At 48.2% G+C, this 14,083-nt stretch overlaps 3 protein-coding genes across 4 annotated transcripts; 2 read left to right on the top strand and 1 right to left on the bottom strand.

The window, feature by feature from the left end:
* Positions 1–1,529: 1,529 nt before the first annotated feature.
* On the bottom strand, positions 1,530–3,959 carry LOC132374572 (heat shock 70 kDa protein 1B-like). Its single transcript, XM_059938412.1, has one exon. It carries the CDS (start codon positions 3,740–3,742, stop codon positions 1,817–1,819), a length of 1,926 nt encoding a protein of 641 aa, XP_059794395.1. The 5' UTR covers positions 3,743–3,959; the 3' UTR covers positions 1,530–1,816.
* A 327-nt stretch (positions 3,960–4,286) lies between these two features.
* Positions 4,287–7,835, top strand: HSPA1L (heat shock protein family A (Hsp70) member 1 like). Of its 2 annotated transcripts, none has more exons than XM_059938411.1 (2): positions 4,287–4,311; positions 5,638–7,835. In XM_059938411.1, the coding sequence occupies exon 2, from the start codon at positions 5,651–5,653 to the stop codon at positions 7,574–7,576; it is 1,926 nt and encodes a 641-aa protein (XP_059794394.1). In that variant the 5' UTR covers positions 4,287–4,311; positions 5,638–5,650; the 3' UTR covers positions 7,577–7,835. The 2 variants fall into 2 exon arrangements, with proteins under 2 accessions (XP_059794394.1, XP_059794393.1); XM_059938410.1 differs by lacking the exon at positions 4,287–4,311 and adding an exon at positions 4,383–4,561.
* A 1,165-nt stretch (positions 7,836–9,000) lies between these two features.
* Positions 9,001–14,008, top strand: LSM2 (LSM2 homolog, U6 small nuclear RNA and mRNA degradation associated). The gene is made up of 5 exons (XM_059938409.1): positions 9,001–9,216; positions 9,835–9,902; positions 13,202–13,232; positions 13,351–13,410; positions 13,520–14,008. Exons 1-5 carry the CDS (start codon positions 9,214–9,216, stop codon positions 13,643–13,645), a joined length of 288 nt encoding a protein of 95 aa, XP_059794392.1. The 5' UTR covers positions 9,001–9,213; the 3' UTR covers positions 13,646–14,008.
* Positions 14,009–14,083: the final 75 nt, after the last annotated feature.

Raw genomic sequence — 14,083 nt, 5'->3', positions numbered from 1 at the left:
ACAAAGAGGCTGTGGAGGAGATTACTTCTAGGATGCTAGCAGCTAGGGTATGAAGCATCTCAAGGGGAAGCAAGTCTGTGGTAAGTCTTCCTGGTACAGGGCTGCAAGTTTTTTCTATCACTCTTCCAAATTAACAAATACTAAACCTCTGTCATCAACCCTATTGTTTATCTGACATAATTGTTTCGATCATACAGAGTAAAAGCAGAAAGAATACTGATTGTGAAACGCAGAGTAGAAACATAACCCAGAACCAGACATGCACAGACAAAGCCCTGTGGACTTGGGGCAGCAGGGCAAAAACCAATAAACCCAGAGTTGGAATCCAGGTTCAACATCTTTGCTGAACTGATTTTTTTAACCTTGAAATAAATTTTAGTTAAGCCAGTAACTTTTTTTTTTTTTTTTAATTTTATTTATTTATTTATTTATTTATTTATGACTGTGTTGGGTCTTCGTTTCTGTGTGAGGGCTTTCTCCAGTTGCGGCAAGCGGGGGCCACTCTTCATCGCGGTGCGCGGGCCTCTCACTATCGTGGCCTCTCCCGTTGCGGAGCACAGGCTCCAGACGCGCAGGCTCAGCAATTGTGGCTCACGGGCTTAGTCGCTCCGCGGCATGTGGGATCTTCCCAGACCAGGGCTCGAACCCGTGTCCCCTGCATTGGCAGGCAGATTCTCAACCACTGCGCCACCAGGGAAGCCTAAGCCAGTAACTTTTAAGTCTCCCCATATGTTCACCTGTGGAAGTCAAACACCACCTATACTCAGTGCAGTGGAATGAGAATTCATAAACACCTAAAAGGCCCCTGTACAGTGCCCGGTAGGTAAGAGCACTGAAATACTGGGGTCCCCCTGCTGGGGCATGAAACTATGACACCTGCCTAAGGTGCTCACTGGGATACTTAAAATGTAGGTAACCACTGCTGGAAATGTGGCATTTTTATCTCAGCATTCTTTCAGAAATAAGAAATATAGATTGAGGCATGAGGCCAAACCCTTCCATTTTAAAATATGAGAACTAGGGATCACAGTGGAGAATGCATTCATGCATAACTAGTCAAGCCAGTGCTTGAACTCACATCTCCTCACTGCCAATTTAGCCTCTCTTTCATGCTGAATCCAGATTAAGTAACAGGGCTCTAACATATCACGTGTACTCACAGGAAGCAGGAGCCATGACCTTCCAATCCAACTGCCTCTCCTATTTGGCTGCTTCTCCAGAACACTCCCACGCACAAGCTCCTTTTGAGGCCACCCTTAAAGCCTCTACCCCCTCAGCCACCTTGAGGCCACCATGACCATACCTCTTATTTTTTCTGGACCCACCAAACCCAAAGCATTCAAATTCAGTTTTGTATCTCCCAAGAATACTATTTGCCTAAAAGACATGTGTCACGATACAATACATATCCTTACTTTCCAGATCCCTGACCTTATCTAAGAGGCAAATTGCCATTCAATTCTAGACTCTGTAAGAAAGAGAACCTATGCAGACCCTTCTGCCCTCAAAATAAAACAGACAGACATCACTCGAATTCTTTTGAGTTTATTTACTTTGAAGTAATCGGTTAAAAAGGGGGGGGGAAGCCTTAGTTTGGCATGAGTATTACAAAGCGGAAAATTGACAAAAGATGGCAGTATACATTCATCTCTACACTCACACGCTGAAAAAGAGTTAGTAACTTCACCAAGAGACACAGTTCAACTTTGCAAACAACTTGCATAGCTGATAGCTGATGAAAGGCAGATACATAAGGCAATGCAAAATCTTGGATCCCAACTGTCTCCATAAACATGAACGATCTGGGGAAAGATTCCTAATCCACCTCCTCAATGGTGGGGCCAGACCCAGAGCCCCCTTTAGGGGCCTGGGCCCCAAAGCCGCCAGCCCCGGGGCCACCCGCCCCCTGGTACAGTCCGCTGATGATGGGGTTACACACCTGCTCCAGCTCCTTCCTCTTGTGCTCAAACTCGTCCTTCTCGGCCAAGGTGTTGGCGTCCAGCCAGGAAATCACCGCCTGGCACTTGTCCAGCACCTTCTTCTTGTCGGCCTCGCTGATCTTGCCCTTCAGCCCCTCATCCTCCACGGCGCTCTTCATGTTGAAGGCGTACGACTCCAGGGCGTTCTTGGCAGACACCCTCTCGCGCTGGACCTCGTCCTCGGCTTTGTACTTCTCCGCCTCCTGCACCATGCGCTCGATATCCTCCTTGCTCAGCCGGCCCTTGTCGTTGGTGATGGTGATCTTGTTGGCCTTGCCCGTGCTCTTGTCCATGGCCGTGACGTTCAGGATGCCATTGGCGTCGATGTCGAAGGTCACCTCGATCTGGGGCACTCCCCTGGGGGCCGGTGGGATGCCGCTCAGCTCGAAGCGCCCCAGCAGGTTGTTGTCCCGCGTCATGGCCCTCTCGCCCTCGTACACCTGGATCAGCACGCCGGGCTGGTTGTCCGAATAGGTGGTGAAGATCTGCGTCTGCTTGGTGGGGATGGTGGAGTTGCGCTTGATCAGGGCAGTCATCACGCCCCCAGCCGTCTCCAGCCCCAGCGACAGGGGAGCCACGTCCAGCAGCAGCAGGTCCTGCACGTTCTCAGACTTGTCTCCCATCAGGATGGCTGCCTGCACCGCCGCCCCATAGGCCACCGCCTCGTCGGGGTTGATGCTCTTGTTGAGGTCGCGCCCGTTGAAGAAGTCCTGCAGCAGCTTCTGCACCTTGGGGATGCGGGTGGAGCCCCCCACCAGGACCAGGTCTTGGATCTGAGCCTTGTCCAGCTTGGCGTCGCGCAGAGCCTTCTCCACGGGCTCCAGGGTGCTCCGGAACAGGTCCGAGCACAGCTCTTCGAACCGCGCCCTGGTGATGGACGTGTAGAAGTCGATGCCCTCGAACAGGGAATCGATCTCCAGGCTGGCCTGGGTGCTGGACGACAGGGTCCTCTTGGCCCTCTCGCAGGCAGTGCGCAGTCGCCTCACGGCCCGCTTGTTCTGGCTGATGTCCTTCTTGTGCTTCCTCTTGAACTCCTCCACGAAGTGGTTCACCAGCCTGTTGTCGAAGTCCTCCCCACCCAGGTGGGTGTCCCCGGCCGTGGCCTTCACCTCGAAGATGCCGTCGTCGATCGTCAGGATGGACACGTCGAACGTGCCCCCGCCCAGGTCAAAGATGAGCACGTTGCGCTCCCCCTTGCCCGTCCGGTCCAGGCCGTAGGCGATGGCGGCAGCCGTGGGCTCGTTGATGATCCTCAGCACGTTCAGCCCCGCGATCACCCCCGCATCCTTGGTGGCCTGGCGCTGCGAGTCGTTGAAGTAGGCCGGCACGGTGATCACCGCGTTGCTCACCGGGTGGCCCAGGTACGCCTCGGCGATCTCCTTCATCTTGGTCAGCACCATCGACGAGATCTCCTCGGGGTAGAACGCCTTGGTCTCCCCCTTGTAGCTCACCTGCACCTTGGGCTTGTCACCGTCGTTGATCACCCGGAAAGGCCAGTGCTTCATGTCCGACTGCACCACAGGGTCGCCGAACTTGCGGCCGATCAGCCGCTTCGCGTCAAACACGGTGTTCTGTGGGTTCAGCGCCACCTGGTTCTTGGCCGCGTCGCCGATGAGCCGCTCGGTGTCCGTGAAGGCCACGTAGCTGGGGGTGGTGCGGTTGCCCTGATCGTTGGCGATGATCTCTACTTTGCCGTGCTGGAACACCCCCACGCAGGAGTAGGTGGTGCCCAGATCGATGCCAATGGCCGTGCTTTTCGCCATGCCGGTGTCCTGCCCTCTCGGCTCCGCAACGAACTTCAGACCTGAAAACGGCCAACGAGTTCAGCGACGAGGAGCTCGGTCCTTTCGGAATCCGAAAACTGAACGCGCCGGTGCCGCTCGGGGTGGTCCTCGCAGATAGTGTGTCTGCGGAAGCTGCGCTCACCAACCACACCAACCCTAGCAGCTCTCTCCAGGCTTGCAGTTTCTCTGAGGGCGGCTCTGTGTTTATGGTTTTTCATCAAGCTCCGCCTTTTCCCTCCTCAGCCAATCACAGAGCTCAGTGCGGCTGCCAGGTCGGGAATATTCCAGGGGTTTCTCCTCAGGTCCTGCCCACTGGTTTTCTGGGACCAATCAGCTCCCTGGGTGCCGCCCCTCCCAGAACTCTCCAGACTCTTCTGTGGCTTTCTGGCTGGCACTGGCTCGGGGAGTGGGCAGTGGGTGGGGAAGGAGTGGGAGGAGCTGGCGGGTCCGGTGGGGGGGGGCGGGGGCGTTGACGTCGTCCACGCAGTTGCGTTACAGTGGAGATTGTGCCTCTGACCTCATGGGCTAGTTGGGAGTCTGGATGACAGGTCTGGGCCCGGCTCAAAGTTGTAGGGCAGGGCGGGTGGGGTGGGGGGACACCGGCTGCGCAGTTTGGATATTGAGGGAGCCCCAAGTTATAGACGCTCTGCAAAACGAACCGTATCAAACTGCATAGAAGGCGGCGAGACACTAAGTGATCCACGAGTACTCTGATCGGAATGGGCTTGGAATAGGCAAGACGAATAAGTCCTTGTTTGAGGAAGCGCTGGAAAGTTCTCTAGTTTGTTTAAATCTAAGGTATGGGGATGTGGGCCAGCCAGGGAAGGAGGATCGTTTAAGGACCACAAAGGTGGCTGGGATTGGTCAGAGCTGCCAGAAAAAAGTAAAGGAGCTAGTCTGTTATTGTCTCCAGATAACAGGTGTTTTATTTGGGAGAAGATTAGAGAAAGAGACAGCCTTAGAGAGCACCTCACCTGAGAAAACTCATGGGGCCTTGATGGGGTTCCTAGCAGCCGTCTTCAGACTGGCCCAAATGTACTCCCACCAATCCCTAATAGAGGGTAAAAGGCGATCAGCAGGGTTGCTAAACCCACGTGACTGATGTCTCCTGTGGAGACCAGAACTTCAAATAATCAGAGTTCAGCAGGAGACAGGTACAATACCAGAATAAAAAAAGTCACAGACACAGGAACAGGACAGTTGAGTCTGGCCCTGTGAGAAATTGAAAACAGCATTATGACGCTGTCCTCCCACTTCTGGTTGGCTAGGAGTTCTTCTACCTTGTACATAACCTTGTCTGGAAGAGATGTTTGCACACACAGTATGTGGCAGGATTATTCACAATAGCCATAAGGTGGAAGCAGCCCAAGTGCCACAGAAGGAATGAATAAAGAAATGTGGTATATACATACAATGAAAATTATTCAGCCGTTAAAAGGAAATTCTGACACATGCTGTAAAATAGATGAACTTTTAGGATATTATGCTAAGTTAAATAAGCCAGTTACAAAAAGAAAAATAGTGTGTAATTCCGCTAATGTGAGGTACCTAGAGTAGTTAAATTCTGAGAGACAAAAAGTAGGCCAAAAGGAAAACCACTAGTAGGCTAATGGTTTCCAAGGGCTTGGAGGAGGGGGGAAATGAGGAGTTGTTTAATGGGTATAGAATTTGTTTTGCGAGATAAAAAATTCTGTAGATTGGTTGGGCAACAATGTGAATGGACTTACTACTGAACTGTATGCTGAAAAATGGTTCAGATGGTAAATTTCATGTTGTGTGTATTTTACCACAATTAAAAATAAAAATAAATAAATAAATAAATAAATAAAAATTAAAAGTTTTCTCTGAAATTTTATCTCATTCTTTTCCCACAGGCCTAGGAAAACCATGGCTGCTGCTAAGGGAACGGCCATTGGCATCGACCTGGGCACCACCTACTCCTGCGTGGGGGTGTTCCAGCACGGCAAAGTAGAGATCATCGCCAACGATCAGGGCAACCGCACCACCCCCAGCTACGTGGCCTTCACGGACACCGAGCGGCTCATTGGCGACGCGGCCAAGAACCAGGTAGCCATGAATCCCCAGAACACTGTCTTTGATGCCAAACGGCTGATCGGCAGGAAATTTAACGATCCTGTAGTGCAATCAGATATGAAACTTTGGCCTTTCCAAGTAATCAATGAAGGAGGCAAGCCCAAGGTAACGGTGTCCTACAAAGGGGAGATAAAAGCTTTCTACCCTGAGGAAATCTCTTCTATGGTACTGACTAAGATGAAGGAGACTGCTGAGGCTTTTTTGGGCCACAGTGTCACCAGTGCTGTGATCACCGTGCCAGCGTACTTCAATGACTCTCAACGCCAGGCCACCAAGGATGCAGGTGTGATTGCAGGTCTCAATGTGCTAAGAATTATCAATGAACCCACAGCTGCTGCCATTGCTTATGGCTTAGATAAAGCAGGGCAGGGAGAGCGACATGTCCTGATCTTTGATCTGGGTGGAGGCACATTTGATGTGTCCATCCTGACCATAGATGATGGGATTTTTGAGGTAAAGGCCACAGCTGGGGACACCCACCTGGGTGGAGAGGATTTTGACAACAGGCTTGTGAGCCACTTTGTGGAAGAGTTCAAGAGGAAACATAAGAAGGACATCAGCCAGAACAAGCGGGCCGTGAGGCGGCTGCGCACCGCCTGTGAGAGGGCCAAGAGGACCCTGTCGTCCAGCACCCAGGCCAACTTGGAAATTGATTCACTTTATGAAGGCTTTGACTTCTACACATCCATCACCAGAGCCCGGTTTGAAGAGTTGTGTGCAGACCTGTTTAGGGGCACACTGGAGCCTGTGGAGAAGGCTCTTCGGGATGCCAAGATGGATAAGGCTAAAATCCATGACATTGTTTTAGTAGGGGGCTCCACCCGCATCCCTAAGGTTCAGAGGCTATTGCAGGACTACTTTAATGGTCGTGATCTCAACAAGAGCATCAACCCCGATGAGGCAGTTGCCTATGGGGCTGCAGTACAGGCAGCCATTTTGATGGGGGATAAGTCTGAAAAGGTACAGGACCTGCTTTTGTTGGACGTGGCTCCCCTGTCCTTAGGGTTGGAGACAGCCGGGGGTGTCATGACTGTCCTGATCAAGCGCAACTCCACCATCCCCACCAAGCAGATGCAGATCTTCACCACCTACTCAGATAACCAGCCTGGGGTATTGATCCAGGTGTACGAGGGCGAGAGGGCCATGACGCGGGACAACAACCTGCTGGGGCGCTTTGATCTGAGTGGAATCCCTCCTGCACCCAGGGGAGTGCCCCAGATCGAGGTAACCTTTGACATCGATGCTAACGGTATTCTCAATGTAACAGCCATGGACAAGAGCACAGGCAAGGCTAACAAGATCACCATCACCAATGACAAGGGCCGGCTGAGCAAGGAGGAGATCGAGCGCATGGTTCTGGATGCTGAGAAATATAAAGCTGAGGACGAGGTCCAGAGAGAGAAAATTGCTGCAAAAAATGCCTTAGAATCCTATGCTTTTAACATGAAGAGTGCTGTGAGTGATGAAGATCTACAGAGCAAGATTAATGAGTCTGATAAGAAGAAAATACTGAGTAAATGCAGTGAGGTCCTTTCATGGCTGGAGGCCAATCAACTGGCTGAGAAAGATGAGTTTGATCATAAGAGAAAGGAATTGGAGCAGGTGTGTAACCCAATCATCACAAAGCTCTACCAGGGAGGATGCACTGGGCCTTCCTGTGCAACAGGGTATACACCTGGAAGGGCTGCCACAGGCCCCACCATTGAAGAAGTAGATTAATCTTATCTGGAGCTGGAGGGTTCTAGGGTGCCTCTATGATGAATTTTGTTCCCCTCATCTTTAAACATGGTTATGATTCCTGAATTGACTGGACCTGAAGCTAAGTTACCATCCCTTTTGGATTCTGATAGAGGAGTCTCATATACCATCTTTTCACACTCCAACATTCTCTTTCTGACTCTGGATTGAGACTCTTAGGAAAACTAGGCCTCTCTCTGAACCATTTGAAGAATTTGAATGTCTGTTATTTATTTCCAGCCTCCCCAACTTTCTTCTTCCTGTGTGGATGGTTATCTGTCCCTCAGTAAATTTGTTCCTAAAGCAAATTACTTCTGGTATTTTTAGACTGTGAGTGTATCTTGTAAAGTAGGGAAAAGGAGAGCTCCTGGAGAGACCATCTGTGGTCTGTTTGTGAGCTAATTGTGAATGATTAAGCTGGTAAGGCCAAAGTATTTGAATTTTCATGAGCTAATTGTTTCAAGAAGGAAAACAACTTTTGATCATCAGGCACCTTTAGCCCCAGTAAGAGTAGTTGCTAATTAGTTACTGCTTATATTCAGTTATAGACTGATTTCTGTGCTTAGGGTTCAGCTGGGGTGAGAGGGGCGGTGGTGAGGGCCCAAACTTCTGCTTGATGTCCTGATGTCAACTTACAGGTGGGGCCTAGGAAATCCAGCGTCTGTGCACTCACAGAGTTCATTATTACAATCCTTTACATGCTGAAAATATTTCTACAACAAACTCCCAACAAAAGTGTACTTTTATGCAAGATGAGAAATGGAAGATTTATTACAATCTTATTCCTTTAAAAAATATTTTCACCTATTGTGTCATAATATCGCATACTTATAAAGCCTTGGGGGCTTGAGTATAGAAGTACGTGTAATTGTGTAACTGCATTTGTGTCCCTTTCTGTTTGAAGGAAATATTTTTTAAGTGAAAATATTAGAATGGGTATTTCTAGCCCCGAGCCAGACTGTTTGGTTTTACTCAGTCCTTTACAGGACAGTCCTAGGCAAAACCGTAAAAGAAATGTGGACCGAGAGAGTAATATCTTTATTGGGAACCTTTGATAAAATCGAGATTTGTGCGCAGGCTCCTCATCTCCAGGACTTCTCAACATTTTTTTTTTTCTTTACTTTTATCAAAGTGTAACATACATAGAAAAGTGTACAAATCATCACGGGTTTTCACAAGCTCCCCAGCAGTTTGCAATAGGAAGTGTCTTTAGAGTATGAGCAAATCATGTTGGAACTGTACTTATTGTCATAGAAAGGAACAAACACCTCTGAGGGGCGGTGAGCCACCCTCCCCGACGCTCGTGCAGCAGCTGGGGCCCGCGCCTGCGCGGTGGGAGCCTGCCACTCCGGGAGGAAGTCGGAAGGCGGGAAGCTCCGCCCCTTTCCCGGCTTTGGCGTTCCCCTCGGCTCTATTCCCCCCCCCGCCCTCCCCGAGCCGCGATCCTGCGGGGCGCTGTCCTCCACCCCTCGGAGCAATCCGCGGCGCTTCCCGCTGCGCCTGCGCGACCCCGTCCCGCCCCACGTGCGGGTTGGCGTTCCAGTTGCCGCCAGGCCCTCGGTCTACTGCCCCCGGCCCTCGCCCTCTCGGTCCGGCGGGCGCCCGGCGGCGCAAGCACCATGGTAGGTACCGTGACGTCACAAGGGGGCGCCCTCGGGGAGCGCGGGCGGTTGGGACGGTTGGGGGCGGGGCGGGGGTCCCTCTGGGGGCTTTGTTCTTCTGGGCTGGGGTTGGGCCCTAGGACTTTTCCCTCCATCCTTAGTTCGTGCGCCTCAAGTTCTTTGAGGAGAGACCTGGAAGCAAATAGGATTTTTATTTCCCCCCATGAGAAAAAAAGAATAAAAAGACAGAGAGAGTCGGCGGGGACAGCAGAAGGAACAGCTAGACCTCAAGGACCATTTCCCTGACGGAGAACAGGCTCCGGGAGGGTGCGGGTGGAATACTTTCTACAGTTCTCTGGGAGGCGTGGACAGGACCCTAGGAGAGGTCGTCCGTTGAGAGACGAGCCCGAAGTGCGTAGCGCAGAGCCTCTCTCTGGAGCTTTATGTCAGGGGCTCGAGGTAGTGTGCATAATCATCTGGGCTCCTGCTGTTCATCCGAGTGTTCCTTCCTGTGAAGTTTTGAGAACTGCCAGAAATGGGGCGGGGATCCCAATACCAGTATTTGGTAATACTGGCAGGGGGACACGCCTCTTACCATGTCCTTTCCCATATGATGGTTTTCCCCCTCTCGCCCAATAGCTCTTCTATTCCTTTTTCAAGTCCCTTGTGGGCAAGGATGTGGTCGTGGAACTCAAGAATGACTTGAGGTAGGTACCTGCTCTGCCAAGTCTGTAGGGGGTGGATGTGCCCAGCGCCCTGGAACCTCTTTAACAAGTATTTGAGGGCTAGGCAAGGTGGGAGGGATACAAAAGAAATAAATGACTTGTGCCTCAAGCTTACAGATTAGCTGAGGAGTTGTATCTTGTATTGGAAAAAAAATACAAAGAAATATGTAAGTAGTAACTACTAGAGAGAAGACAGGGCAGACGCATCAATAACATTTTTTACAAAACGTAGTTTTGTTTTTCTGATTATATACTCCTTTGACCCAACTTCTAGAAATGTAAGTATTGGTTCCTCAAGTAAAGATGTATGTACAAAGATGTTGGTAGATTTTTTTCTTTTTTGTAATAGCCAAAAGTTGGGGGAAAAAATAGCCATAAATAGGGAATGGGTTAGATTGTGGTATTTCCATATAATATAGCTGTCACATAGAAATGAGATGTATTACTATGGAAAGCTGTTGCAGAATAGTATATGTGGCATAATCTCCCTTTTGTTGAAGAAAATATAAAAGGTAAACAGAAGACCAATGCAGCCCCTTCTGTTTGTACTGCTGTTACATCCCCTGTACCCTTGTATCATTAGCTTCTAGTCATTTTTCAGGAGTTGGATTAAATGCTGTATCCTTGGACTTTCCTGATTCTTCTTCTTCTAGCCAAGTAGACGCTTCCTTTTGTTTTTTTTTTTTCCTGGGCCGCGCCACGCAGCATGTGGTATCTTAGTTCCCCCACCAGGGATTGATCCTGTGCCCCCTGCATTGGAAGCACAGAGTCTTAAACCACTGGACCTCCAGGGAAGTCCCTAGCCAAATAGACTCTTCTGTCAAAGAGTCTTTTTTTTCTTCTTAGTGGGTGCTTCTCAAATTGTGATTTCATAGAAATGTATTTACTGTTTAGGATCTATCTTTCCTACAGGGCCAAGACCATGTTTAAGCTCACCACTGTGTAACTAATGTCTAGCACAGGCCTGGTATCAATATATAGTAGGTGCTTAATAAATGTGTGCTGAAGGAAAATAAATAGCCAACTTTTGAGAACCTCCTATAGACTAAGAACTACTCTGAATACTTTACATTTGTTAACTCATTTAATTCTCAGAACACCTCTACATGACATATATTATTGTTCCTGTTTTACACATGAGGAAACTGAAGCTTGGATAGGTTAAGAAACTTGGTTAAGTCTACACAACTACTAAAAGACAAAGCCAGAACTTAAATCCCATTCTGTCTGCCCCCCGACCCCTTTTTAAAAATTAAAAACAGGGTCATAGTTTCTATGCAATTGTGAAACTTGCTTTCACCTAATGGTATGTTGCGGATATTTTCCATGTCAATAAAGTTGATGTTTAACGTTTTAACGTTCTTAATGTCTGAATGGCATTTTTCTTAGCTGGCTAGAACTAATTTAACCAAGACCTTGCTGTTGGACACTTAGGCTGTTTCCAATTATTTGCTTTTATAAATGATGCTGCCCTGAACATCCTCATGCATACATCTTTGTATACATCTCATTTCATTAGAAAAAAATCCTTTAAATGAAACGTACATTTAAAATATTGATACATGTTACCTGATTGTCCTTTAGAAAGTTTGAATGAATGTATTCTCTCCCCAACGGTTTCTTCTTCATTTCTACGTGAGATAATTTCTTAGTGGGGGAGGCACTGACATGGCAGGGAACGGTGAGGCAAGGGATTTGCCTTTTAGATCAGAGATTTCGGTTTATGGCACTGACAATGCATGTGGTATTGATGGCATATATTGATAGTTTGGGTCCATATAGAGACAAGTGTGGAAAGCACAACTACCCTCAGCAATTCTGTGAGATGACTTGTTTTTTGATTTTCCTCTTCTTCCTGGGTCTTCCACATGGCAAGAATAACTGTTACGTTATAGCCCCAGATCCTAAAGCAAGGACTTAAAAGATTCGAAGGTAATCCATTGGGTTGGGAGAAGAGCTCTTTCTCTTGTGCTGGTTGTCAGACCACTTTTGTCCTAAATATCTCATTCTAAAGGGACTGAATGAAATGTTACCACCTTATGCAATTCCTGAAAGTTATTGCATTGCTGCAGTTGGTGATAGGGTGCTGTCAAAAGTTTTTTAGCAGCCAGGGATGTGGTAAAACCACCACTGAGGCAGTTGGTCTCAGACACTGGATTTCAGACACTTAGAATTTTACAAAAATTAAGGCCAACAGAGAACTTGAATTTTGGCAAGGTAAGGATATTTTTAAAACTGCCATTTATTAACAATCATTTTTTTTAATACAAAAAAAAAAGGAAGGGCAATTAAAGAGCAGTTATTCTTAGGAGGAAACCAATGACAACCCTCAGCACACCATATACATACTACACTAGCCTGCGTTTCCTCTTTTGTCATGGACTCATGAAACCTTTGAGCTCACATCAGTATTTGAGAACCAGTTCTAAGGAACTTAGAATCTGGTGATGACATGCAGAATGGTTAGGATGAAGGCAGCCAGGTTGGAGGCTGGCCTGGATTGAGCTGTAAAGTCATTAGACCTTGGTTTGTAGAAATTATACTACAAAGAGAATTACAGAAATGTTAGACATCAGCAAACCATAGGGATTCATGGGACATGGAGGGTGGAGAAGTACAACTTACAGGATTTGAGGTTGTGAGACTTCATGTTGAAACTATTGGCAGAAATTAAAGGATTGGGAGAGGTAGCATGGCTTGGAGCACTGGTGTTTAGATAGCATTCCTCTTTAACATTGCAGGGGATTGAGGAAGGGAGAGGACATCCCTGTGCCTGCATCATCAAGAACACTGCTAGCTACCTACTTTACCTACTTTACATATGAGGCTCTGGTTCCAAAGCAATAGTATTTGAAAATAGCTGGTGGTTCTGGGGGTTGGACAGGCCTGAGCCAAAGTCTCTGTTTGTTCTAAACTTGGGCAAGTTATAAACCGTTTCTGAGCCCCTGGATGGTTAATAGCTACCTTATGAAGTGGCTGTAAAGATTACAAATACGCAGAATACAGGTCTAGCACATACCAGTTGTTTAATGGTAGCTACTAAGAGTGAGTTGGTTTAGGGAGAGGAGAGGTTATTTCAGAGGTCTAAAATAACACACTGCTCTGGAAGCACCTTCTTTCCTAGTCCAGAGCTTAGACATATCCCTTTTTGGTTCTGCCTTTTCTGGTTTCCTCAAGTCCTTTATTTCCCCCAACCATGCTCTTATCCCTGCTCTGCAGTCACCTCTATGTTGACTTTGGTATAAACTAATTGGGTTTTACCCTCTCTCTGCCCCTGACAGCATCTGTGGAACCCTCCATTCTGTGGATCAGGTGAGAATATAATAAGGGCCCTGAATGGGGTCTTGGGGAAGGAGATGGGAGAGGTTAAGGGCTGCATACATTCATATTGTCTCTAGTTCTAATGATGGTGTTCATCTTCTTTTCTTAGTATCTCAACATCAAACTAACTGACATCAGTGTCACAGACCCTGAGAAATACCCTCACATGGTGAGTTGTGGATGGTAGAGAAGAGGAAACACCTCTCAAAGCAGGAGGTCCCTGGGTGGATAGAGGACATTTTTTAAGGGTGTTTTCACATTTGTCTATCTTTGTCTAGTTATCAGTGAAGAACTGCTTCATCCGGGGCTCAGTAGTTCGCTATGTGCAGTTGCCAGCAGATGAGGTCGACACACAGTTGCTACAGGATGCAGCAAGGAAGGAGGCCCTGCAGCAGAAGCAGTGATGGTTCCTCCTCCCTTCCCCTCCTTCCATTGGTGACCCTTAACCTCACGTCCCAGCCCGGGAGGCCTCCCTCCCATACTTGAGGTGGTGTTTGTTTCTACATAGCAAAGGCTTTTTTTTTTTTTTTTTTTTTAAGGGATGTGGATGAGAGGAATAATAGTAGGGAGCAGCTATCCTCTGTTGAGAAGGGGAGGAAAAGTAGGCTGGGGAACTGCGAAGCCTTCCCTGTCCCCAGCACCTGCCTTTCTCACTTCTTCCCTGGAGATGGTGGGAAAATCTCCCAGATCTCTCCAGGGTAGCACGTGATTCATTTTGGGGATGGAAGGAATCTGTCCCGCATCGGGAATAAAATTTATGACGCAAATTCTGGTTCTGTGTGTGTTTTGGGGAGGGGGCTGGAGAATGGGAAAGGGGTGCTAAATTCATCCAAGCCCTGTTA

Source organism: Balaenoptera ricei, chromosome 11, assembly GCF_028023285.1.
Source record: "Balaenoptera ricei isolate mBalRic1 chromosome 11, mBalRic1.hap2, whole genome shotgun sequence".
Lineage (NCBI taxonomy): Eukaryota > Metazoa > Chordata > Mammalia > Artiodactyla > Balaenopteridae > Balaenoptera > Balaenoptera ricei.
This window is presented reverse-complemented; position numbering and strand designations above follow the sequence as displayed.

What these genes read in the sequence shown, in the direction of transcription:
- LOC132374572 (XM_059938412.1), bottom strand. Translation starts at nt 3,742, where the DNA reads ATGGCGAAAAGCACGGCCATTGGCATCGATCTGGGCACCACCTACTCC.
- HSPA1L (XM_059938411.1), top strand. Translation starts at nt 5,651, where the DNA reads ATGGCTGCTGCTAAGGGAACGGCCATTGGCATCGACCTGGGCACCACC.
- LSM2 (XM_059938409.1), top strand. An exon ending in GAACTCAAGAATGACTTGAG is followed by an intron (nt 9,903 to 13,201) that starts GTAGGTACCTGC and finishes TGCCCCTGACAG; the next exon opens with CATCTGTGGAACCCTCCATT. An exon ending in CTGAGAAATACCCTCACATG is followed by an intron (nt 13,411 to 13,519) that starts GTGAGTTGTGGA and finishes ATCTTTGTCTAG; the next exon opens with TTATCAGTGAAGAACTGCTT.